Here is a 27,780-nt window from a genome sequence, read left to right on the forward strand (position 1 = left end):
CAGTGTGTCTTATAAAACGAATACTAGCTAGCGCCTCCATTATGCATAAGGAGGGAGTGAAGTGCTGCTGGTACGCACCCTCCCTGGGGCTGCGCTGTCCTGACCTCGTACAGCATCAGGATGTAGTGTGCGCACTATGACCTTGTTGTGCATGAAATCTGGTAACAGTGCATTGCCGACCAAAGAAGACAAGGTAGCGTGACTGTCAGAGCAGGGGAGGTAAGTAAAGTTTATTTATTTAATCTCTGATTTTACTCTATGTTGTGTAGTGCTGCCTAACATACGGTAATCAAAACCATACCTTTGATTGCCCCTATTCCTGAACTCCAGAAAACAGTTTGGTATGTTCATGTGGCTTCAAGGTGCCTTGCAGGACGTGAATAACTGTTCCAGAAGCCCGACTCCTCACTTGATCCCAGTACCTCCCCTTGCGTCATCCCCTCTGCCCCCTCCCTCTTCAATGTTACGCCCTCCTGGTCAGTGTGTCCTGTGGCTTGGCGCATGCATCTTAAGTAAAGTGAGGCCGATTCCCACTGCAGGGAAGTCCGTTTGCAACCGCAGACAGCTTCCAGTTCTGCGCTTGCACAGGATTTCGCTGAGGAGCATGCTGTCCAGGTGGACGGAGTTGTATGATGATCGTGACATCACTGAGGAGGGGGCAGACTGGATGGTACAAGAGTAGGTACTGGGTTGATTAAAGGGGGCGGGATGGGGCTTCTGGAACTGTCATCCTCATCCCGCTGGTCACTTTGAGGCCTTATTAGCATACCAATAAAACTTTTTCTGAAGTTCAGGAAAGTTATGGTTTTGATTGTGCTAGGCAGTACTACATAGCATTGCCACGGGTTACATAGAATAAAATTAGGTGACTGATTCCCTTTACAGTATTTCTCACTGAAAATTTAAAGTAGTTGGTCACCATACTAAAAAAGGCTATAACCAGGAAGCCTTACAAAATTGTGAAATAAGCTATTCCCTCGCATTTTGAAAAGGCCTACCACTGTGGTCCTCATCGTCCAGAAGTTATGACATCTCATTCACCTTTATATGACTGCAGAGGCCACCTGCGCATGAACAGCATGTGATCAGAGGCCAGTGAATGGCACCAATGTTATGGTGAAGGTATGCATCAGGTCATTGCTTCTGAACAGCCAGCCGTGGGCCATTGAGAAGCAATTTTCTTTTATCTTTTTTTATCTCAGATTTGTCTCGATAGCTCCTGTGTGTGAATAGTTTGAATACATTTGACAGCTGTAGTGGTGCCTTCATACTTTTTATTGAAAAATGCAGCTTTTTTTGTCAGTATTTTTTTTATTTATTTAGCAAAAACTGCTTCAGTCAGATGTTACCTGATTTCTCATGCTCTGGGTGTAGTGTTATCTTAGACCTTTTTAGGCTAGGTCTACACAACGACATTTGTCGCACAACATTTTGTTGCACCAATGTCGCGCGACAATTTTTATAATGTCAGTCTATGGTATCGCACTGCAACATGCTGCGACGCAACAGTCGCAGAAAATCCATTCGCAGTCGCAGCATGTTGAATGTTGCAGTGCGACACCATAGACTGCCATTATAAAAATTGTCGCGCGACATTGGTGCAACAAAATGTTGCGCTACAAATGTTGCAGTGTAGTTGTGCCCTTTCTGTCGCACGACAAATATCGTTGTGTAGACGTTGCCTTAGGGTGACTGCAGACAGAGCAGATTTATGTGCTGAAAATGCACAAGAAAACTACACAAAAAAAACACGCAGAAATCCACACTATTTGGCCTCATGCACACAAATCACATACGGTGGTGTGCATGTAGCCTTTATTGTATTTTTGGTGTGGTGTTTTTTTATGCAGTTTTTGGTGTGTATCTGCTGCGGTTTTGTTGCAGGCCTCACCCTTCCTTTTGAAAAGCGTAAGATCTGCGCAAGAAAAATGCAACAATTATAGACACACTCCAGATTTCAAAATCCTCACAGCAGGTCAATTCCTGCACCTAAGAAAAAAAGCAGAGTGTACATGAGATTTGTCTGATCACATTCACTTTACTGGTACTGTATTACACTGCGACTTTCCCACACGTAATCCACATCGTGTGCAGGCAGCCTTATAGGAAGCAAAAAGGTGTGGCAAAAACGTAAAATGTGTAACAACTAAAAATAAAATAAAAAAGCTTGAATTTTCTGGCTTTATTTTACATGCCCAAAAAAATGCACTGAATATGAACTGTTTTTATGGGCCGGTACCTGTTAATCATTTGGTTAAAAATTGCTTCCTGGAAATGCCCTACAGGGGCAATGTCCTCCAGCTTCCTTTGCAGAGAGGGAAGATACAAAAAGTGAGCGCTTTTACTGCTGTATGTTCACATGCTCGTCATATGACAAGCAGCCCATTGTGGTGTCAGCAGAGCAACTTTTAGCAATAATTTACAAATATTAGAATTTTATGTGGTTTTATAGGGGAGAGTATAAACAGCAAAGTGGCACAAGATTATGCTGTACATAATTCCCATGACGCTTCTAATTCTGTCACTTAGAAATGATGCAGCTGTTCCTGACCTGTGTTCAGACCCCCTTCCCCCACAGTACATTGCTAAAATTTAAACCAGCTGCTAAAGAGGTGACCAGCGGGCATCTGCAGTGCTGTGTGTGGAACCTGCAAGTTGTCCTGTACACCCAAAGTTTTCAGCAAGGCAATGGGACTGATGCTGGTTACAGTTTGATATGTTGATTCCTGTTTTGGTGGCTCCGTTAGTGCCCCTGTTGCAGATTCCTTCAACAGTGCTGACGGAAACCTGTTGGACCCATTACAGTCGGTGGAGTCCAGCAGGCATCTACAAAACTGGTGTTTGGTAGAAGTCCTGGAGAACTTCTTCAAACCTACTTATGTGGTTAGTTATATATCAGCATTATGGGGTGATGTTGAGCCGAAAGGAATTGATCATTGGCCCATGTAGAAGGACCACCGATCCTCTGACAATCCTGACTGGACATTTTACGCTGGACTTAGGGTACTTTCACACTAGCGTTTTTCTTTTCCGGCATAGAGTTCCGTTACAGGGGCTCTATACCGGAAAAGAACTGATCAGGCATATCCCCATGCATTCTGAATGGAGAGTAATCCGTTCAGTTTGCATCAGAATGTCTTCAGTTCAGTCGTTTTGACTGATCAGGCAAAAGAGAAAACCGTAGCATGCTACGGTTTTTTCTCCGGCGAAAAAAACTGAAGACATGCCTGAACGCCCGCCGGATCACACTGCCGCAAGTGTGAAAGTAGCCTAAGCCTTATCTTTTGTCAGCAGTGCATAGCCCAGCGGAAACATGCAATGTGCTGCTAACTGTATGGCGGGAGAAAATATCGTAGTAAAAAATGGTTAGTCCCCCATTCAGTTTGCATAGGGCCGTGTAACAGACTGTGATGCCCCATGTAAAAAGACTCCGCTACTGCAAGTGCAGGTAAAATCTCATCCACTTTGCTGGTACTGTAACACACCGCAGAATTTATTTATTCTGTGACGGAAGCATACTGTAGCTGCCACGTGTGTACATACACTTGTCAAAACTGGTGATATATATGGAATATGGAGCATTCATTGAGATCTGCAGTCTAATTGGTTGCTATGGACAGTTATGGTACCCACATTTTGCTGCATTTCCACACCAAATTCCGCACGTGTTACTTGCCCTAGATCTGCACTTAAAATCTGCACAAACAATTGACATGCTACGGATTTCAGAGTCCACAACGCAGGTCAATTACTGCTTGGAAAATTTCAGCAACATGTAGATGAGATTTTGAAAATCCGATCTACTTAGTTGATACTGTATTGGGGTGTATTCCCATGGCTGTGTCCGTTTTGCAGACTGCAAACCGCAGATCTGCAAAACACGGACACCGGCCGTGTGCACCACGCATTATAGTGCGGACCCGTTGACTTCGATGGGTCCGTGATCTGCATGTAGCAGTCAAAGATAGGACATGCCTTATGTTTTGTGGTACAGCTGCATGGACCCAGAAGCACACGGATAGAACATGTCCTATTTTTGGCTGTAACATGTGGATCACGGACCCCTTGAAGTCAATGGGTCCAAAACGCAATGCAGTATGCACACAGCCATTGTCCATGTTTTGCCGTCCACAAAACAGACACAACCGTGTGACTACACCTTTGCTTTTCTACAAGTTTTGTTAAATCTCCTTAATGTTTTTCTCATGGTATCTGGATCACTGTAATTTAAAGGGGTTGTCATCTCAGATAATTGTAGCTTTTCGCCATTGTCTGATAGGTCTGGGACCCACCTTTATAAACAGGGCCGGGAAAGTCTAGGAGGGCCCACCGCACAAGCACAGCTGCCCTCCATTCATTTCTGTGGGACCACCAAAAATAGCAGAGTGGCTCGGCTTTTTCTGACGGCCCCATAAAAATGATTGGGGGAGATGGTCCCACAAGCGCGGTGCACTCCCATTCATTTCTATGGGGATTCCGAAAATAGCCGTGCGCTTCACTTGCCTATTTTGGGCGAGCCAATAGGAAGTCTTTGTGGTGGCAGGACCTGGAACAGCCAGCTTTTGTGTTTGGCTTAGTTTTAGAGATAGGTGCGGGTCCCAGCTCCACTGCCATCATGTTTGCTGGGATCCTCGGGCGCTGCCCTTACTACAACAACTCTCGGGAGCTAGCCCCTCCTTCTTACAGACCCCCCCCACCCCTGCTGCAGGACACTATATGGCTCTTGCAGCCTACCCTAACCAACCAATAACAAAGCTTCTTGCTGTATGGAGCTTTGTTATTGGATATTTCAGGCACACTGTGCTGCCTGTGCCGTTCACAGCGCTCCCTGCGCTGATAAATGGCAGGGAAAAGTTTTCAGACGAGCTGGCAGAGGGGCACCCAGCCTGACCTCCCAGGACTAAAGGGGTAAGTAACCCTTACAGTTCTGGAATGTATTGGATAACACTGACATCCTTATGTCAGTGTCATCTAATACATTCCAGAACTGTAAGGGTTACATGGCATTATAAATCAATATATTGCTATGCAACCCCATCATTGCTGGTAGGTCAGGACGCCTGCCTAGCTGCGAGTGCTCAGTCAGACAAGTCTAAAAGGGGCCTAAGGTGTATTGGAAGGCTTTAGAGTAAAATAGCCTGAAAAGGCGTCTATGACACTTGTACAGACGTTATTGCGACCTTGGGTCAAAAGTATGTGAACCTTTGCTTTCAGCATCTGGTGTGACCCCCCCCCCCCCATGTGCAGAAATAACTGCAATTAAATGTTTACGGTAATTATTGATTAGTCCTGTACATTGGCTTGGAGGAATTTTAGCCCATTCCTCAGTATAACACAGCTTCACCTCTGTTATGTTGGTGGGTTTCCTCCCATAAACTGCTCACTTCAGGTCCCTCCACAACATTTCAATTGGATTAAGTTCAACACTTTGACTTGGCCATTGCAAAACTTTTGCAAACTGGTGTAAAGTAGAACTGGCTCAGTTGCCCATAGCAACCAGTCAGAATCCTCCTTTCATTTTTGACAGCTCCTTTGGAAAATGAAAGGAGGAATTTTATTGGTTGCTATAGGCAATTTAGGGTACTTTCACATTAGTGTTAGAATCCGGCAGGCAGTTCCTGCAAGCCGTATAGAAATGGATAGCTTTTTTTCCGGATCCGTTAGACAGATTGGGTGATATACCAGATCCGTATCATCCGGAATCACTGATCCTTTATTTAATTTTTTTCAAAGATCAAAAGTGAAACTAGCTCCTCCTATATCCAGTATTTTGTCAGGTCCAATACCGTACAAGGGACGGAACAGAAGACATCCTGATGCATAGTGAACGGATTGCTTTCCATTCAGAATGCATTAGGACAAAACTGATGCATTTTTTTTCCTGTATTGAGACCCTGTACCGGATTTCAATACTGGAAAGGTAGTGTGAAAGTAGCCTGAGCCAGTTCTACTTTACACCCCATTTATTCTTCTTTAACCATTCTTTGGTAGAACGACTTGTGTGCTTAGGGTCATTGTCTTTCTGCATGCCCCATATTCTCTCGAGATTCAGCTCGGATGTTCATGGTCCCATCAATGATAGAAAGCAGTCCTGGCCCAGATGCAGCAAAATGGGCCCAAACAATACCATACCACCAGGTTTCATGTTTTTATGTTGCAGTCTTTTCCTTTCTCTAAACATTTTTTGTGAATCCCTTCATTTCTATAGGGCCGCAGTAAATGCAGACAGCACACATAAGGCCATCCATGTGCTGTCTGCACTTGTGCTGCAAATTATAGAACATGTTTTTTTTTTGTCCATTTTGTGGACAAGAATAGGCATTTCTACAACTTGGCCCGCGAAGAGTGTGGGATGCACATGGACTGCATCCTTATTTTGCAGATTTCAAAACGGATACGGTCGTGTGCAGGATGCCTAAAACTGACAGTTGCACTGCAGTACAATACAGCATGTACTGTATTGCATTGTAAAAGCAGTCAGATCACCAAAAGTTGGGGTCCCCTAGTGAGACAAAAATGAAAAGTAAAAAACGAAAACTGGCATCTTCACATTGCGTCTTATTCCATACCCATCAATACACCAACAGGGTGTGGGTATCAAGTAAAAGATGCAAGGTGAAGATTCTGGCTGCATACACTTTTTTTTTTTTTTTTGAGCCTGCCCACTGCCATGCATCATGGAATACAAATTGCACGCTGTTGCTGTCTTCAAGTGTTATTTCTTTCAGCTTCCCTATATGTCAGTCGCTGATAGTTGTGCAGGGGGGCGTTCTTAAGCTCAGAAAGAGCAGAGGTTTAAAAGATCTGTGTGTGTAAACGGCCATCTGACCAACTATTGGTCAGAAAATCAGTCAGATAATCTGTTGGTGTAAATGCATCCTTATCCTGCCACTTGAATGGGATATGCAGTTGTAGCTGCAGTGCCGCTGAAAGGGAGATGGTGTGCAGTTAAACTGAAAAGGACAGTGATATTGATATTAAAGGGTTGTCTCACTTCAGCAAATGGCATTTATCATGTAGAGAAAGTTACTACAAGCCACTTGCTATTGTACTGTGATTGTCCTTATTGCTTCCTTTGCTGGCTTCATTTGTTTTTCCATCACATTATACACTGCTTGTATCCTGGGGTTACGACCACCCTGCAATCCAGCAGCGGTGGCCCTGCCTTCACAGTATAGGAAATAGGGACAGCCTATGCACGCTTTCATGTTCCTGGCCACTAGAGAGGCCGGTGCATTTTCCTATAGTGTGCAGGCATGGCCACCACTGCTGGATTGTAGGGTGGTCATAACTAGTGTTGAGCGAAGCGAGCTTGGGATACTACATCCGAAGTCGCTTTGTTCAAAACAATACTGTACAGTGTTAGAATGTATGGGCTCCGATGAGCCGAGCTAAGTTATTCAGGAAGTCGCAAAGTAGAAAACCACTTTAAAACTTGAAACTGAACTCTGCTTTGGTTCCAACTAGTATCTTGAGGTGTCCATAGCCTTTAAAGAATAAAGTGTACATTCCTTCCCATAAATCAAGATAAGCAAAGATATGAAACTTTTTAGAAAAAAGTATTTCTCCAATTACCACTCTCCTCTTCTCCTCCCCTACCTCCTGTACTGATCTCTCTGAATTCACTGATGAAATCCATAGACAGGAGTCTATTCACTGAGGGATCAGTTTACAGTTGCTGCTTATGGACGTTTATGCAGAGGGGAGGAGGTGAAAAAGTTATCAGAGAGAGACAGAAATTCAGCAGTTTCTACTATATCGCCCCAGTGCTGGATTCACAGCTACACTTCTCCCTACTGCTGTATAATGTCCTCCATGCTTTTGCTTATGAGGGGGTACAACAGAGAGATAGAAGAACATACCATTTCTGTGTGTGTTGTGTGTGGGCAACATCACAGCTAGTCTACACCCATCAGGTCAGGGGAATCTGACAATTGGAGATGGACACTAAGGGACCCAGTGATAAATGCAGAATACAAGCCAATAATGGCAGATATAGTGTTATTCCTTATGTACTCACCTGAAATGGCAGTTTAATCAGTGTTGTAAATGGGTAAGCGTGGTGTTATAAAGCAGAACTATTCTCCTTTGTGAGGAGCAGCATTATTCCTCTTGACCTTTGCAGTGTTTGTTTAAGATACAACCCTGCCCTTTTTCCTTCTCCTGCTCTATTTACCTTTACCCATGTGGAAGAATGGATTAACCCTGTCAGGGAGGCTGATGCTGACAATCAACAGGTCCATAAGGTGTGAAGAGAAGGGGGGAAAAAAATTTGTATATTACTGATTGTCGGTGTACATCATGCAAAAGTAAAGGAAAAAAAATCATAAAATGGGAATAAAGGAGATATCAGATTGGATATCCTGCTTTTGGTTACATCCATACTAGGCCTGCACAATATATCGCCAAAGCAATCGCAATTAATCGCAATCGCCAATTAGCCGACCCAAAAATGCTGCAATTATATTACTATATTTTTCGCTTTATAAGACAAACTCCCCCCCCCCCCCCCAAAAGAGGGGGGGGGGGGAATGGCAGTGCGCCTTATAAAAGCGATGGTTGACTTTTTACGTGGTTGACACGGATGTATCGCCGGCCGCTATGCTGCACAGTGCGGCCGGCGATACATCAGTTACAGTGTGGGGAGGGAGGAGGGGCTGGAGGCAAGTCATTATTTTAATGAACAAATGTTTTATTTATTTTTTATTTATCTGTTCTGTACAGTGCTATTAAGGAAATGGCAAGTTTTGTACTTTGTACTTTTGCAGGTAATGCAAATATGTTATTTAATTTAGTAAAATATGTTTTATTTTGAAAAACACTGCATTTCAGTTCTTGAGTTAAGCATAACTACATTTCTGCATTATCAGTAATTTGTGTGTGCTTTTGCCTTGAAAATCCAAGCAAATAGACCTCTAGCACAATTCCCTTTAAAATATCGCATTGCATACCGTTATTGCAATTTTTAGGGCCCTAATCGCAATCGCACAAAATTCCCATATCGTGCAGCCCTACTCCATACACAGCAGATGTACTGTGGATTTTCCGCAATGGATTTCCATGCTCAAAACCCGCACCAGGTCACCAGCGATGTCAATGTATGTTAAGAATATCCACTGCAGAGTTCACCCTTTTGCCGAGGGTAAAATTTGTGGCAAATCCACAGCAAAATCATCTGCATGTAGTTTGTGTCTGGTTCTTCTGTGTATCTGGGAACAATGTATGCAAATTAGCTTGTGCCTCTGGTGCCACTATTTGGAAGGTTGCTATCCTATAACCAACCCAATGTTCGACCTTTTTTAAACAGGCCTTGAGACATACATTTAGGAGGTACTTGATTGGCTGTAATGCTAAGTTATGTCTCAAAGCCTGTTTAAGGCCACCTGCCCACAGGTTCAGGTTTGTTCAAAATGGCAAATAGTTGACTGGATTTGGCCAATCATTCCATACACATGTAGATTTGGCCAAAAGTTTCCAACCAGGCAGATCACGTTTTCACCAGGCAGAAGTCTGCAGTTGGCCATGGCACAAGACTGTTTGAATTCATTTTTCAAATGATAGGCAGGCCAATTGAACAAAATTGAGCTTCACGGCCCACTTTTATCTCGGGCATATGGGTAGTTTTAAACTCCTACTCTATCAGTAACTTGGTATTGTTGTAAATCGGCATCTTTTGAAAAATATGGACAAATTAATTGTTTGGTAATATAATATTAGAGCTCTCGCTCTCTCTCTCTCTCTCTTTCAGAGAAGCGGTTGGAACTGTGTGTAAATGTCCTTTTTCTGGATATAACATGGTGATTCTTCCATGGTTCTATGGTGCTGTAGGTTTTGTCCAGTAGAATCGCCGGGCATCATGTGTTAGATCTGGAATATGGGCAGTGAAATACAGCTGCAATCTGCCTGTCTGAATGAGGCCCCAGTATGTTATTGTAGAAATAACACTTCAAGTGGTTATTGAGTTCTTTTGAATGCAGAGGGCTTTGTGTGGGCCTGCTCCTGTGCACAGATGCTGGGCATGTCTGACCCAGTGTGAAATGGGAAGATGTTTATGCAAGCATCGCCTATGAAATTTTAATAAGCCACAAAGTAATTTATTTATCACTCGACAGCTATGAGAAATGTGTGCACGGCTGTATTTTCCTCCCATGGCTTGGCTTGTTGATTGCATGGGACCTACTATGGTTTTGTACCTGTGTGTTATATGTAGGACAACATAGGTCATAGTAAATTGTTCCCTCCATTTACCTTTCTTTTATATAAATTTGTAGGTCAAATCGTGACTGTCAAATAGACCAACATCACCGTAACCAGTGCCAGTACTGCCGACTTAAGAAATGCTTCCGTGTGGGCATGAGGAAAGAAGGTACTGTATCTGCAGCCTTTGTGTGTGTATTTTATATATCTTCATACATATATATATATATACCCACCCCAATTCAAAAGAAGTTGGGGCACTAAGTAAAACTGTGGAAATCTCATAGACCCACATTTTATTCACAATAGAACATCATCGGATGTTGATAGTGAGACCTTTTAACATTTCATGAAAAATATGTAGTCGTTTACAACTTGATGGCAGCAGCACATCTCAGAAAAAGCTAGGACTGACAAGAAAAGGCTGGAATAGTAAGGCTACTTTCACACTTGCGTTCAGAGCTGATCCGTCTGAGACGGATCCGCTCATATAATGCAGACGGTGGATCCGTTCAGAACGGATCCGTCTGCATTATATTGTAAAAAAAATTCTAAGTGTGAAAGTAGCCTGAACGGATCCGTCCAGACTTTTACATTGAAAGTCAATGGGGGACGGATCCGTTTGAAGATTGAGCCATATTGTGTCATCTTCAAACGGATCCGTCCCCATTGACTTACATTGTAAGTCTGGACGGATCCGCACGCCTCCGCACGGCCAGGCGGACACCCGAACGCTGCAAGCAGCGTTCGGGTGTCCGCCTGCTGAGCGGAGCGGAGGCTGAACGCTGCCAGACTGATGCATTCTGAGCGGATCCGCATCCACTCAGAATGCATTAGGGCTGGACGGATGCGTTCAGGGCCGCTTGTGAGCCCCTTCAAACGGAGCTCATAAGCGGACACCCGAACGCTAGTGTGAAAGTAGCCTAAGTGGTACTAAAAAGCAGCTGGAGGAGCAATTTGCAACTAAACATCCTTTTACACAGACTGATTGGCAAATTATCAGAGATGAGTGTTTGTATATATGCTCATTCCTAATAATCTGCCTGTGTAAAAGGTACCAGTCACCTAATAAATGAGAGAATGCTAGTTTATTGGGTGACTGTGTTCTGCCGGCACCAAAATCCATTGTTCCTATGCAGCAGATCGTACTGTCCCCATGTAAATGCAGCCCTCCTCACCGCTGAGGATCTGACAGTTATCGGGAGCAGCTGCTTCGTTCCCGTTAATCTGCCAGATCATCTGTGTAAAAGGAAGCTTAGTCACATGATTGGGTATGAAAAGAGCATGCTAGAGAGGAAAACTGTCAGAAGCAGAGATTCCCCAATCTGCTAAAAACTGTGTCTGTTCCTCAATGTAAAATTGTGAAGACTTTGAATATCCCACCATCTCGAGTATGTATCTTCAACACATTCAGAGAATCTGGAGAAATCCATGTGCACAAGGGACAAGGCCGATGGTCATTATTAGATGCTTGTGATCTACGGGCCCTGAGACGGCACTGCATTAAAACAGGCCTGATTTTGTACTGAAAATCACTGCATGTGGTCAGGAACACTTCCAGAAATTAGTATCTGTGAACACAGTTTGTTGTGCAATCCACAAATGCAAGTTAAAACAGTATCATGCAAAGAAGCCATATGTTAAAACAATCACCAAATGACCCCAGGGCTGAGGCACAATGGAAATCTGTTCTGTGGTCAGATGAATCAAAATTTGAAATCATTTTTAAAAACCACAGAAACTGTGTTCTGCGAGCTCAAGAGGAGAGGGACCATCCAGCTTATCAAAAGCCTGCATCTCTGATGGTATGGAGTTGTATTACTGCCTGTGGTGTGGGCAGTGTACACATCTGGAAAGGCACTATCAATGCTGAACAATATAGAGGTTTATAACAACATCTGCTCCCATTCAGACAACTGCTGTATATTTCAGCAAGACAATGCTAAACCACATACTACATCCATCTCAGCAGTGCATGGCTTCACAGAAGAAGAGTCCGGGAGCTGAACTCGCCTACCTGCAGTCCAGACCTTTCACCAGTAGAAATCATTTGCTGCATCATGAAATGGAAAAATCCAGCAAAGAAGACCCAGGACTGCTGAGCAGTAAGAATCCTACAACAGACAAGAAAGGGGCAACATTCCTCTCCCAGAACTCCAGCAATTGGTCTCCTCCCTTCCCAGATGTTTAGACTGTTGTCAAGAGAAGAGGGGATGCTACACAATGGCCCGAACCTTTTTGAGATGCAGTGCTGCCATCAAGTTATAAATTAGTAATTTTTTTCCTGAAATTGTAAAATGTCTCCTTTTGTAAATCATTATATTGTGTTTTTATGTACATTTATTAACATTTGACACAAAGAAACTTTTTTTAAATTCGGGTTGTACGTATATTATGAAGAGTGTGTGTGTGTGTGTATATAATATATATATATATATATTTATTATTAATATTTTTTTTTTTTTATTTATCTTTTCAGTTCTCCATTCTATAAAATTGGGATTTTTTTTTCAGTACCTTTAGCTTTTCAACCTTTTGTGTGTGTATGTATATATGTGTGTATGTATATATGTGTGTGTGTGTATGTATGTATATATATATATATATATATATATATATATATATATATATATATATATATATATATACACCCCTCCCTAGAGGGTAGGTATTTTGTCTTTAGGAAGTACCCACACTTTGCACATGACTTTATTAGGCAGCATAGAGTATGAGCATAGCTTTTGGGGGTACATTGAGACAGTTTAGTTGATTTAGTGCTTGGCTCAGAAATACTGCTTTATACAACTCGGACATTACATTATCATTATAGTGTTGTGCTCCTATTTTACAAGCCAGGAATGTTATGCTCTAAACAGTAATAAAGTTGTGGTTATTCCTTGTTATGTTCCCTTCTCATTCCTCAGCAATGGGTATTTGTTGATATGTCAACATCACTTGAGGATCTTTTAATTGTGTTTTAGATGTTCTTGTTTGGAAGGTGAAGGAGTTACTAATGTAGATGAACTGGAAGAGGCAGGTGACAACCAGGAATGGCACTTTCACATGATCACATGACCTTTATACAGATAAGGTCATGGCAGTGAGTCACATGTGACTGCAGTTTTGCAGGTAGTGAAGGGAACTGCATCTTGATAGCCATAAGGCGCCATTGACCTTATGTATGCAAAATGTGACAGCATACCTTTTTTTTTTTCTTTTATAGTATACTATGCTACCTAATACAAAGGCACTTTGTAAGTTTGACCAGGAGAAGATGTATGCTCTGTCATAAATAGCAGACTTCTGCTGGAGTGGAGGCATACTTGATGTGAGCAAAGCCTGACCATAGTTTTTTTCGGGAGGGGTGTTTTACACCCCTGTCTTGGTGAAGGCCCTGCGGGTTGAAGGTGCGACCAGTTTAATACAAGGCGCACACACCTTTTTAAGAAATTTGTTGCATCTTCTGGTGTCTGTGCGCCAGTTTTCTGGTGCACATGTTGGTAAAAGGAGTTGGGCCTCCAGCAGCCCGCTTCCTACTGCCCACACCCTGGACATTTTTTGGTGAAAAAAACGAAAACATTTAAAATTTTGCTACTTTTTGACACCAGAAGAACTGGTGTAGAACGTTGGTACACGACCCACATGGTCTCTGTTCTCATCTTAACTTTTCCCAGTTTTGCCCTGCACCAGTCACGGTCTTCCAGCATTTCAGCGATCTGTCCGTGCTGCTCTCATTAACCCAAGCCTCTGTTTCTTTCATTAGGCCCTTCTTTTGATGAGCTTTAACGCTCTGTGCCCTTTTCCTTGCTTGAGTGAATCCTAAGCGGCAGTTCAGGCATCAGAAAGCAAATAAAAGCTCTTTCTTATCCCCTCGCCACCCTCATTCCTCTGCCACTTCCTCACTTCAGCACATTCCTCACAGGGCTCAGCAAACATGGAGCGAACCGTGTGTGTGTGTGTGTGTGTGTGTGTGTGTGTGTGTGGTATACTCATGACCTGAATGGACAGAAGAGAGCATTCGGTGTAAAGATTGCAGACAATATCCCTGTACCTTCTTCCTATAATATATTTGCATGCCGGGAGTTGCAGCAATATTATTATTAGTAGGGCAGTATATATGATACATTTATATTTTATAGTGTGTGTATATGTTTTTCTATTTATGAATACAGGTAGATCATAGTGATCGCTAGGCAGTTATATATATTTTTTTTTTTGGGGGGGGGCTTGTGAGAGAAGATGGGGTCTCCATTTCTATTCAGAGATGGTGCATGTCTCTGCTGGCAGCATGGTGGTGCACACTGTAGAATTGCTGGAGGCTGATATTGTGCATCTGTGCAGGGAGAGAAAGGTCACGCTGCTTTTATCAGCCCAGAGAAGTGTAGAAAGGGGTCAGGGCTGCTTGTGTACAGAGAGGAGGGGGAGGCAGGCACTGCCTGTGTGCACACAGGGGAGTGGTCAGCCTGGAATGGAAAAAACCTCAGCACTGTTTGCATGTGTTTATACAAGAGGTCTGAAGCCCTATTGAGTGGGGCTCATTGTATCTATTCAGGGATGAAGTCCATAACTGTATTGAGACTGTTAGCTTTCAAACTGCACATAACATGGTGGGAAAAAACGACTTCTGTAACGATGGGAAGGGATGGGAGTTGTTTGCATCTGCCCAGAGACAAGGAGGTGGAAGGTCATCTCCAAGAACATTAGATTAGAGGGGGTGTAGGCCACAGCTGCTCTCACAATGGCTGTTGCCTGGCCCCTGAAAGTATATATGAAATACGTATTATGCATATTGTCCTAAACCAGGGGTTACTAGTGGTATAGTTTAGCTGTGTTCCACAAATGGAGTGAATAAAGGTAAAAAGAATGTATCAGAATTTTATGTTGGGTGAAGATTCAGAAAGGATGTGCTGAAATTGTAGCGATAACACTTTTAATAGTTTATTTTCTGGTTCTGGCAGCTTAAAAGAATGTGATATATATATATATATATATATATATATATATATATATATATATATATATATATATATATATTTATTTATTTATATTATATTTTAAAAGGTCAAACTTTATTTCAATTCAGGTTCGTTTTGTACCACCCTTGAGGAGGTCAGCAAGTGCAGTGACCTCCAGCTACAAACCTAATACCAGACCTATACCTCCCTGGCTCCTTAGGGTTAAGTTCGATTGACCATAGTTACTGCTTTTCCACATTATTTCAAGTCTCATTAAAAACAAAGTTTAACCTTTTAAAAAAAAAATATATATATTTATATATATATATATATATATATATATATATATATATATATATATATATATTACACATACACACACACACACACACACACAGTACAGACCAAAAGTTTGGACACACCTTCTCATTCAAAGAGTTTTCTTTATTTTCATGACTATGAAAATTGTAGATTTACACTGAAGGCATCAAATGAATTAACACATGTGGAATTATATACATAACAAAAAAGTGTGAAACAACTGAAAATGTCATATTCTAGGTTCTTCAAAGTAGCCACCTTTTGCTTTGATTACTGCTTTGCACTCTCTTGGCATTCTCTTGATGAACTTCAAGAGGTAGTCACCTGAAATGGTTTTCACTTCACAGGTGTTCCCTGTCAGGTTTAATAAGTGGGATTTCTTGCCTTATAAATGGGGTTGGGACCATCAATTGCGTTGTGGAGAAGTCAGGTGGATACACGGCCGATAGTCCTACTGAATAGACTGTTAGAATTTGTATTATGGCAAGAAAAAAGCAGCTAAGTAAAGAAAAAAACGAGTGGCCATCATTACTTTAAGAAATGAAGGTCAGTCAGTCCGAAAAATTGGGAAAACTTTGAAAGTGTCCCCAAGTGCAGTCACAAAAACCATCAAGCGCTACAAAGAAACTGGCTCACATGTGGACCGCCCCAGGAAAGGAAGACCAAGAGTCACCTCTGCTGCGGAGGATAAGTTCATCCGAGTCACCAGCCTCAGAATTCTAGCAGCAGACACATCTCTAGAACAACTGTTAAGAGGAGACTGTGTGAATCAGGCATTCATGGTAGAATATCTGCTAGGAAACCACTGCTAAGGACAGGCAACAAGCAGAGGAGACTTGTTTGGGCTAAAGAACACAAGGAATGGACATTAGACCAGTGGAAATCTGTGCTTTGGTCTGACGAGTCAAAATTTGAGATCTTTGGTTCCAACCACCGTGTCTTTGTGCGACGCAGAAAAGGTTAACAGATGGACTCTACATGCCTGGTTCCCACCATGAAGCAAGGAGGAGGAGGTGTGATGGTGTGGGGGTGCTTTGCTGGTGACACTGTTGGGGATTTATTCAAAATTGAAGGCATACTGAACCAGCATGGCTTCCACAGCATCTTGCAGCGGCATGCTATTCCATCCGGTTTGCGTTTAGTTGGACCATCATTTATTTTTCAACAGGACAATGACCCCAAACACACCTCCAGGCTGTGTAAGGGCTATTTGACCATGAAGGAGAGTGATGGGGTGCTGCGCCAGATGACCTGGCCTCCACAGTCACCGGACCTGAACCCAATCGAGATGGTTTGGGGTGAGCTGGACCGCAGAGTGAAGGCAAAAGGGCTAACAAGTGCTAAGCATCTCTGGGAACTCCTTCAAGACTGTTGGAAGACCATTTCAGGTTTGAAGCTCATCAAGAGAATGCCAAGAGTGTACAAAGCAGTAATCAAAGCAAAAGGTGGCTACTTTGAAGAACCTAGAATATGACATATTTTCAGTTGTTTCACACTTTTTTGTTATGTATTTAATTCCACATGTGTTAATTCATTTGATGCCTTCAGTGTAAATCTACAATTTTCATAGTCATGAAAATAAAGAAAACTCTTTGAATGAGAAGGTGTGTCCAAACTTTTGGTCTGTACTGTATATTATGAAAAACGTTCTTTCAAGCAGTGGTTAGATTTCTAAGGTGGAACGCAAACCTTCTGAACTTTGTGCAGCGATTTTCTGGCAGCTTAGATGGATTATTTGTTGTCCAAAATGACTGGTGTAACAACGTTATATTCATGAGCAGCTTGTCGGAAGTGTATCAAAGTGAGCACAGGAGGTAGATTGAGCAAGTGTATATTTTATCTCCGACTAAAGAGGTTATCCAGTCTGCCTTAGGTCTCGGCCCACCATGAGCACTGATGGAAACGCTGCAAGTGTGTGGCAGAGGAACAGACATATTCCTTTCCCTCTAACTCCTCAGATGCTGTGGTGAAAATTTGGCTGCAGCATCTGAGAGGTTAAAGAGGACCTTTCACTCGTATACAAACTAACTCTATCTGTGGGCAGAGCGGCGCCCAGGGGTCCCCCTGCACTTACTAGTATGCCTGGGCGCCGCTCCGTTCCAGTCTATGAGCTGTGTGCTGCGATTGGCCAGCACTGCAGCAAGGGACACGCCTCCTACAAAAAATCAGTCCAATACAACAGACGGAGCTGAGACACTGGAGCCTATACCGGGCGAACGGAGCGGCGCCCAGGCATACTAGTAAGTGCAGGGGGACCCCTGGGCGCCGCTCTGCCCACAGATAGAGTTAGTTTTTAGTTTGTATACGAGTGAAAGGTCCTCTTTAAATAGCCGGGATCAGCATTCTCTCCAATCCCAACCAGTGTCAGCTATATTAGACAGCCAGAACAGTTGCATATAGAACAGTCTCAGCTTCTGAGCCTGCTTCATACACCCCTTGCATTATGATTATAAGGAAGGTGCAATTACCCTGCACTGCCACTACAGAGGAGATGAGCACAGGTAAACTCTGAGAGGAAGCAGTGCTCGCACAAGCTCCACAACCCCCTCCAAACTGCTGATCGCAGGGGTGCGAGGAGTTCAGAAAGGGCAGAGGCTTACTGATGTTTCACTGAATCTTCTCATAAATCTATAAATCTGTCTGCTCAGCTCCTTCTGCTCTATAACATGCTGCCTGCAGATTGCATTTCATTTTGTGGTGACTGGTTCTCTTTAGGGATGCAGCACATCCTGATATTGCATTGTCGTCTAGTTGGGTGAATATAATGCTAGATTTCCTGGCAGGGGTGTGTGACTGCCCACAGAGTAACCCGGCTATATCAGCTAATCACTCTCTGTATAAGCTGATGCACTTCTGGCATTCAGCTGATCTTTAGTGAGCCTACAATTGGAAGATGTGTCCTGAGGCACTCTTATTTGCAAACTAGCTGCATGGAACACATACAAATAGGACATGACTAGATACACAGGGCAGGTGTAATTAAGGTATAATTCAGGTGCATTTTGTTTTTAGTAAACTTCCCCCATTGTGGTTGTGAAGGGGTTAAATTTAACCCTAAGGGCCCTTGCAGACGAGCGTTGGTCACGCTGCGCGCTGCCGGGGGTCACATAGCATTATATTGATTTATGATGCTATGTAACCCTTACAGTTCTGGAATGTATTGTATATAACTGACATCATTATGCCAGTGTTGTACAATACATTCCAGAACTGTAAGGGTTACATAGCATCATAAATCAATATAATGCTATATGACCCCGTCACTTCTGGGAGTTCAGGCCGGGAGTTGCGCTGCGGACTTGCAGTGTGACCAACTCTCGTCTGCAAGGGCCCTAGCGGTCTTGCCCGAGCTCGGCTTGGGCTTTGAGAAAAGAATAGTTCAGCCCTATCAGCAGGTTGAAGAATAGAGGGATGGTTGAACCCTTCATATATCTGGCTGTGTAGTAGCTACACGTATGGGCCTGGTTTTGTTTGAAAGATGGCAATCTAAGCAAGTTACAGCTGCTATTACTCATGACCCGATTTCTAAAGGGTATATCTCCCGACATACAAGATATAATGCTATGATCCTGGTCTTATTTTAAAACTTAGATTGCCAGCTTTCAAACAAGACTAGCCTGATAGATGAATGATTAAAGCACCCACCCCCAAGCTGGCTATGATCTTAGCCAGCATGGAGGAGGAGAGGGAGATCGTTGGGGAACCTACAGGGAAGAGTGAAAAAAAAAACTATCCTAACCCCTGGGTGTGCATACTACGTATCTCCCCTCTCCTCCATTAAATCAGAAAGAATACTTGCTGTCTGTCATATATGGTGGGGGGGAAAAAAATTGTGTTTTCCCCATCTAATAACCCCATCTGCCCCAAATTAGGTTATGTATTGAAGCTATGACCCAGTTGTTTACCAGTGTCTGGATTACAGCATCAAATAAGTCGCACCGAACACTCGTCTCTCCCCCCCCCCCCCCCCCCCCCCATGCACACACAAACTTCAATGAAGCTTATGTTTTACACTGCTTCTCCTGTCCATATTCTATCTAACGTCTCTAGTGATATCCATTACACGCTACAGTAATGGCGATAATGATCATCACTAGAGAGGAATCTAATACATTGTGTCGGTTAGAAAAATAAAAATGTTCTGGGTCTTGTAATGCATTTACACTAAAATACATTATTTTGTAAAAACAAGTTATTTTATTGTACATGTAGTAGAACATAATAAAAACTGTGTAAATTTGGCATCATTATAATCATACTGACCCAAAGAATAAAGTTAAATGATTGATACCACACAGTGATTGACATAAAAAATAATCCCGCAAAATGTTAAAATTGGTATCTTTTATCGTCCCTCCTAAAAAATAGTGATTTAACTGTATGTTCCCAAAAATGGTTCCAAATAAAAACAACACATCCTATAAAATCCAACGTCTGCTATTGCAACATTGAAGAAGAAATTTAAAAGTCGTGACCGCTAGAACACAGATGAGAAATGTTACTGGTCCTTAAAGGAGTTGTCTGCTTTTTCACCATTGATGACCTATCCTCAGGTCATCAATTTCAGATCTGCGGAGGCCTGATACCCAGCACCCCTGCCGATCAGTTGTGTGAAGAGAAGGCAGCACTCGTACAAACACTGCCATCTCTGTTCTGTTTACCTGCTCAACGCTGCAATTGCAGCAGTGAGCAGGTTAATTACAAGTACGGCCTCACCATTCACTTCTTTGGGACGGCTCTGTCTGTTCAAGTGAATACTACAGAGCCGTCCCATAGAAGTGAATGAGGATGCCAATGCCATATTTGTAATTTGTCACAGGGGCTCAGGGAGGATGATAAATCTGGTTTAAGGATAGACACCTTTCTCTTACTCTATACCAGTAATGACTAACCTCCGGCACTCCAGCTTTGATGAAACTACGACTCCCAGCATGCTCCATTCATTTCTATGGAGTTCTGAGAACAGCCAAGCAAGTATGCATCTTGGGAGTTGTAGTTTTACCACAGCTACAGTGCCAGAGGTTAGCCATCACAGCTATATACCAACTAAAGGTTGGCTTATTTTAAGGCCAATTTGTACCCTAGAATTGTGGCAAAATTATGGCACATCTCAGGCTGCCCCTTTCCTACTAGGCCCTCGTCCACTTGTCAAGCATGTTGGGGGAAAAAGTGCAGAAACCCTAGATGTGCCATTTTTGGCACAGGCACATTAGTAAATCTGACCACTGTATTTTACATCCTGTCCTGGCTCTTCAGCTTCCTTCTTTGTTTGGACTGTTAGCACGGCAGATAGTCTCACTTGACTTTGTCATTCGGACCATTCACTCCTACCAGAGAGGGAAGGGAGATGAGTAGCTTCAATTAGAGCATTACACTGATATGTGCAATGCCCTTCTGTTGGCATCTTTAGCCAGGCTTATCAAGAGAATAGAGCTGTCATACTGTTATCCACATTCTACAGTCTACTATTATACTATCAGATAATCTTTCACAGCAGAATGAGAGGTTTATCTCGGTGCTACAGAAGGAAAACATTTTGCATATCGTTTTCAGTGTATTGTTCTGCTGAAAAGTAGCCAAAGGTTCTAAAAAACAGTTTCCTATGAATATTGTGTTCAGAAATGATAGACCTTTTTGACAGAAGTGTCCTTTTAACTTTACCATCACTGCTCACAGATTTGAACTTGCTCAGTTGTTTTACTCTGTAATCCTTTCCCCTCCATCAGAACCCTTCTGCCAGTCTTATTCATTGCTAATAATCCTCTCACAATGGGAACGTTTCTGCCTGTGGCCTGTTAATGAGGCCCAGTGTTTGGTGTCATTGATGTGTGGCAAAACATTAATGCAACATAGGCTTGTTCATTTAGATCAGGATCAGGGAAAAGACTGATGCAAAGTTTTTTAGTTTCTTTCTGCTTTGTAGAGCGATACAACAAAGGGTGTTTTACCCCTTTTAAATAATGCCATTAATACTAGAAAGCTGTTTTCAGTGAACCTCTGCTTTCCAACCTCATTGGCATATTCTAACGCAGTATTTGTCCTTAAAGCTACTTGATAGGAATATTCCACTTTCAGCAAATAGTTTATTTATTGAACTATGCAAAAATGTGCTGTTTTAGTTTAGTTTTTTGTGTGTAATTTTTCTGGTTTTCTGCTTGCTGTCATCAACCCCTTGTCCTCTGTGTTGTATAGTTGTCCAGTTGAACAACTCCACCTCTTCAAACAGCTGAACGCTGGGGGTGCTAATAGTCTCTTTCCCAAGAATAGGCCATCAATATAGAAATCCTGGAAAACACCTTCAAAATAATGGTTCTAGCTTTGCCGTCAAAGCCCTTATATTATATTATATTATGCTATTTATCCACCCTGGTAAATGCTGTAAAACTACAGATTGTCCCACCAAAAACCCTTTTTTTTTCTGTCTCTAAAGTTTATCATGCAAAAACAACTACATAAATTTGGTATTGCAATAATTGTAAAACTGACTCGTAGAAAAAGGTTAACATGTTATTTATGGTTGGTGGTGAATGGCACTAAGTATAAAACGTTAAACAGTGCTTTTTATTATTTTTATTTTTTTTATAACCCTTCACCCCCACTCACAAAAGTCTATGCAAACTAATCAGTAAGTAATAGGGAAGTAAAATAGTGCAGTTGGGAACACAAGTTCCCATACACCTACATTTAAAAAAAAAAATGCTCCCTTAAATAAAAGATTCAGGACAATCTCTGCTTTTTCTGGGTTCACTAGCCAAGTGATCGACAGCCTTCCCTGGAAAAGTGTGCGTACTTAGATAGCAGCCAATCACTGATAGGACGCCCACTTGGTTGTTGCACCCAGACGGAAAATACTACGTTTTATTGACTCTTCTCCCATAAAACTCTACATCAACCTGATATATATATATATATATCATTTTATTCTGTTTGGAGAGGAAGCATTTGGGGTAAGTTAACAGGGCAGCCATAGGGAACATGACTGTATTAAACTATAGTGTGGCTGTAAAGGTGAACCTTCATTTTACCTGAAATGAAACAAGAAAATCGCTTGTTTTACAGATTGACTGACTGAATTTCTCCACTTACCCTTTATTTTGTTTCTAGCTGTCCAGCGTGGACGGATTCCTCCTTCTCACTCCAGTGCAAGCCCCACTACAGCACCTGGGGGAGCTGAATATTTTAATGGACAGCCAGTTTCTGAACTTATCTCTCAGCTTCTTCGAGCAGAGCCTTACCCAGCATCACGTTATGGTTCACAGTATGCTCAGCAGGGCAGTGTTATGGGCATTGACAACATCTGCGAGCTGGCTGCCAGACTACTTTTTAGCACAGTGGAGTGGTCCCGGAACATCCCCTACTTTCCAGAGCTTACCATGGCAGATCAAGTTTCCCTGCTGAGATTAAGTTGGAGCGAACTGTTTGTCCTAAATGCAGCACAGTCAGCCCTTCCACTACACATGGCTCCACTGCTGGCTGCTGCTGGTTTCCATGCTTCTCCAATGTCTGCTGAAAGGGTGGTCTCCTTTATGGACCAGATACGTGTTTTTCAGGACCAGGTAGAAAAGCTAAATCGTCTCCAAGTGGATTCTGCGGAGTATGCCTGTCTGAAAGCCATTGCTCTCTTCACTTCTGGTAATGTAGTTCCTATTAATACCAGAGTTATTGCTTCCAATACAGTTCTTGTTTTGTTTTAGTGCATTTTCTCTTGTTTTTAATGATTTTTTTATTCTATTTTTTTCTAATTTCTTTTACCTTTTTTCCTTTTACTTTAGATGCCTGTGGTCTTACAGATCCAGCCCATGTGGAGAGTTTACAGGAAAAAGCCCAAGTTGCTCTCACAGAGTATGTCCGTGCTCAGTACCCTTCTCAACCTCAACGATTTGGAAGGCTTCTTCTGCGCTTGCCTGCCCTCAGAGCTGTACCTGCCTCCCTCATTTCCCAGCTGTTTTTTATGAGGCTTGTTGGCAAAACTCCAATAGAGACACTTATTCGAGACATGCTTCTTTCTGGAAGCAGTTTTAATTGGCCCTACTCAACTGGTCAATAACAGCAGCTAGCACTTGGGTGCTTCTAAAGTTGCTTGAATCTTCTACACTACATGGAGACAGCTTAATACACTTTTCTCCTTGTGAGTTTCTTCTGCATCTTGCCAAGGCACTTCCAGAAATGGCTTCCCCTGTGAGATATATATATATATCACACACACACACATACTGTTGGTACCCTGTCTGTGGAACTAAGCCATTATGTTTAGCCTGGTTGTTTTTGATAAAAGCACTAAATAGGCCTCTAGCAGTAGCAAGAGGCACTCTACAACACACTCTCAATAAACCATTTCCATGAAAACCCTAGGCGTTTTATTGATTTTGAGTGTATAGCTCACTCTGCATCCTCTCTACCTCCTGAATGTCTACATTTTATTGTCCAAGAAGAAGACTGCACCAAGGATTAAAAAAAGAAAAACTGCCATTATAAACATTTATCAAAGGCAGCTCTTTGGAATCCATTATTATTATTATATTAACAGACTAGACAAGGTCCCTGTCTTTTAGGAGCAGGGAAATGCTAACATAATATGGTTGAAGACCTGGTAACGTTTCTCTTGGTTGTATTACTTTGTTGTAATAACGTTATAACTTTTTAATTTCCTTTCTTATTATTCTTCACTTCCTTATAATATGTCATAGTTTTTGACTAATCAATCAACAGGCCAAACACAAACTCTGGTTGTATTCATCTTTTCCATCGAATGCGTTGCATTTTTAAGTGCATTGAAAGATTTATACAGTTGAGTTATTTTTATTTTTTTCCCTTTATGCTAAAAGGTTCTTAATCGGTCTGTTCTTTGTATGATTTATTTGATTTCTGGTGCTTGACAGAATAAGAGTATAGTCCAGGCAAACATAGGAAGTACAATTTCTATAATAATAATTTTTACATGTTATTTTGTGTTTAGCAAAAATGGAGAGGGAAGATAGGGTTGTATATACAGTTTTACTTCTCTCAGCATAGTGGTATATCCATTTGTGTTTCCCTCTATAGTAAGTTGTGCATAGCATTATTATATGTCATAACTGATCATGGTGGTACAACCTCAGGGCCTCCATCAGTTGCTGCCAAAATGGGCCACTATGCTAATAAGGGTTCTTGCACACGACTGTATGCCCTCCGAGACATACGATCCGTGAGCGGGCCATATGTTCCGGATCGGCATTGATCGTGTGCAGGGGAGCGCACACCATTATAGGTTACTGTGATACTAGCCACGTCGGGCAGCCCACGGGACTATTGTCCTGCACACATATGATCTTATGAGTGCAGGAGAATAGCACCGCGGGTGGCCTGACGTGCACAGGATCATTTGTAATCTATGATGCTGTGTGCTCCTGTGTGCACGATCAATGCCGCTCGGGAACATATGGCCCGCTCACAGACCGCATGTCTCGGAGGGCATACGGTCATGTGCAAGGGCCCTTAAGCACAGTACCACTATAAACCCAGTGCTGTGTAGCATTCACAATTCATTGCCATTCACTTGGATCCTGGAATTAGGCTGTGTTGCAATTTTAAGCACAGCAAGGGTTGGAAAGAAAGCTATTCAGAGAGGAAGCCGTATGGGTCATGTTCTCTTCATTTTTGGTTTCCATGGATGTGCAGCAGGTGGAGCATTCACTCTACTATATGCCATAACTTATTCATGTGTCATAACTTACTAAAGTGGGAAAACCTATTTAAAATGGGTTGTATGGGATTGAAATATTGATTATGACTTGTCCCCAGCATAGCATATTAGTGTCAGATCGGTGGGGGTCAGACTCCTAAGGATAGGTCATCAATATTTCGGTTCTGGACATCCCCTTTAAAGCGAACCTTTCACCTGCATTTCACTTAATAAACTATCAAAAGTACCTTATAGATCATTCTCATTGTGTTATCATACAGTCTTGTCCCGCTTTTCTGCCATGTATATGCATGAAAAAATCGCCTTATAAAGTACTCTTCTCCAGCTCCACAAGTCACGATAGAAGTCAAGGGGGTAGCCCTTCTCTCACTCCAGGCTGTAACTCCCCTGCCCTAACCCCGCCTCTATGCAGTCTAATTGACACCTGGCTCAGTACAGGCGGCACATGCGCCGTCAGCCTCAGTAGCAGCTTGATCCCGTCTATCGCGTGGACTCAAGCGCGCTGCTACTGAGGCTGACGGCGCATGCGCCGCCTGTACAAGCGCTGTCCCGGCGACTGAGCCAGGTGTCAATTAGACTGCATAGAGGCGGGGTTAGGGCAGGGGAGTTACAGCCTGGAGTGAGAGAAGGGCTACCCCCTTGACTTCTATCGTGACTTGTGGAGCTGGAGAAGAGTACTTTATAAGGCGATTTTTTTTCATGCATATACTTGGCAGAAAAGCGGGACAAGACTGTATGATAACACAATGAGAATAATCTATAAGGTACTTTTGATAGTTTATTAAGTGAAATGCAGGTGAAAGGTTCGCTTTAAGTGACATTTTTGGCCCTCTCTTCATGCATTTTATTGTTGACTAAAGCACCTGGCCCATTTCACTTCTAGGTCACTTGAGTGGCCGTCTGTTCAAATGTAATGTAGATATTTGAAATTATTTCTGGCAAATCCCAAAACAAGGTGGGGGCAGATTTCTCCCCAATTATTTACTTTCTCCTACCAGCATAGAATAACTTTGTACAACTTGAACGCTCAAGGCTAGAAATAAAGGTCTTGTTCAACCATTACACGTTCATATTCATTGTATAGATCATTAAAAAAAATGAAGCATATTTGCTAATTGGCATGTTGTTGAAATGATCCAGTGAAGAGTTATGATATTAATTTATATGGTATAGCACTGCCTGCTGGTGAGAGTGTAGCAAAGTGCATAGTCGCCTAATGAGTGGTCAGGCAAGCTCCGTCACCTTTTGCAGGGAAGAGGGACATTTTTATAAGTTTCTCTGTAGAACACTGGGCAATTTCTATTAGCTGCTCTGCAGTGAACAGCGGATCACTATGCAGAGACCTGGCGGCGGAGAGAGTGACTGAGCATGTCTGACCAGTAGCACTCTGCATAGTAAATGGATGCGCACACTGCTATTTACTCTGACCACTAGGTGATATCATACTATGTAAGTAAATTTCATAACTCCCTGATGAAGGAAAACTACAGTATTTTCTGAAACACGTTGGATTACTTTTTGATCATCTGTAGCTGGTGCTGAGCTGGTGACGTCACTTTTCGCACTGTACAGAGCACGAGCTTGGAGTAAGGGAAGCATGCTGCTGGCCAGGGCTTGCTCCCAAGACTATCTGGAACTGTATCTGACACGGCCGACGCTGTGGGTATTTTCTTATACAGGAAGAAACGCCCCAGGATCAGTCTTCTCTTCTCAGAACCATCTACTCTGGTAGGTTCTACAGTGGTTCAGTAGTTTTTAAAAGGGTTTTCCGAGATATTTTTACTGATGACCTATCCAGTATCTGATCTGTGGGGGTTTGACAGCCGGGACCCCCACTGAACAGCTGTTTGAGAAGGCGCCGTCCATTCGATAGTAGCTGCGCTTGGTATTGCAGCTCAGCCCCATTCACTTCAAGGGGGTTGATATGCCCCTAGGCCATGTGACCGATGTCTGTGACATCAAATGGCCTAGGGAAAGCGGAGAGAAGGCCGCAGTGCTACTGCAAAAGCCGGTGCCTTCTCAAATAGCAGATCGGTAGGGGTCTCAGGTGTCAGACCCCCACGGATACTGGATAGGTCATCAGTACAAATATTAAGTTGTCTGGTGGACCTGTCACATTTGCAGTAAAAGGTTGCATTTGGTAAAATGTCATAACTCCTCACTGGATAATTTTTCTTTTCACCTCACTGGATAACTTTTCTTTTCAACAGCACGTTACGGCCAAATATTTTCCACTCTTATCATCTCTGTAATGAATATAATATTTAATAGTGAGACAACCCTTTTAAAATAAAGTATGGATTATATAATACACTAGTGCACACTGATATTTGTGGGAACTGTCAAGTAGATTTTGATTATGCCAATAATGTGCATCCAAAGTGGGCCATGTTGGGTTTCTTAATGCATTAGAAGAAAGGCCCCAGTGTGTGGATTATGTAGTAAACATCATATTGTGAAAAATATGTCTGCCTCACTCTCCATCATTACACATGCTCTAAGAAAAACATGCTGCTATGAAAAAATAAAAAGTGTGAATTAGACCCTAAAAAAACGTGGGGCTTTTTGAAATATACTTCTGCCAAATGTGCTAGCTGGTAGTCTTGATGCACCCTGCCCACGATG

The 27,780-nt window shown here is 42.5% G+C and overlaps 1 protein-coding gene across 1 annotated transcript in view; it reads left to right on the forward strand.

Annotated features, from left to right (window-relative positions):
• NR2F6 (nuclear receptor subfamily 2 group F member 6) overlaps positions 1-25,364 on the forward strand; it is a 30,594-nt gene extending 5,230 nt beyond the window's left edge. The window contains exons 2-4 of the mRNA XM_044285225.1: positions 10,272-10,366; positions 22,578-23,105; positions 23,246-25,364. Coding sequence (XP_044141160.1) covers positions 10,272-10,366; positions 22,578-23,105; positions 23,246-23,520 — 898 coding nt within the window. The 3' untranslated portion in view covers positions 23,521-25,364. The remainder of the gene's footprint in view (positions 1-10,271; positions 10,367-22,577; positions 23,106-23,245) is intronic.
• Positions 25,365-27,780: the final 2,416 nt, after the last annotated feature.

The sequence above is a fragment of the Bufo gargarizans genome, chromosome 1, assembly GCF_014858855.1.
Source record: "Bufo gargarizans isolate SCDJY-AF-19 chromosome 1, ASM1485885v1, whole genome shotgun sequence".
Taxonomy (NCBI): Eukaryota; Metazoa; Chordata; class Amphibia; order Anura; family Bufonidae; genus Bufo; species Bufo gargarizans.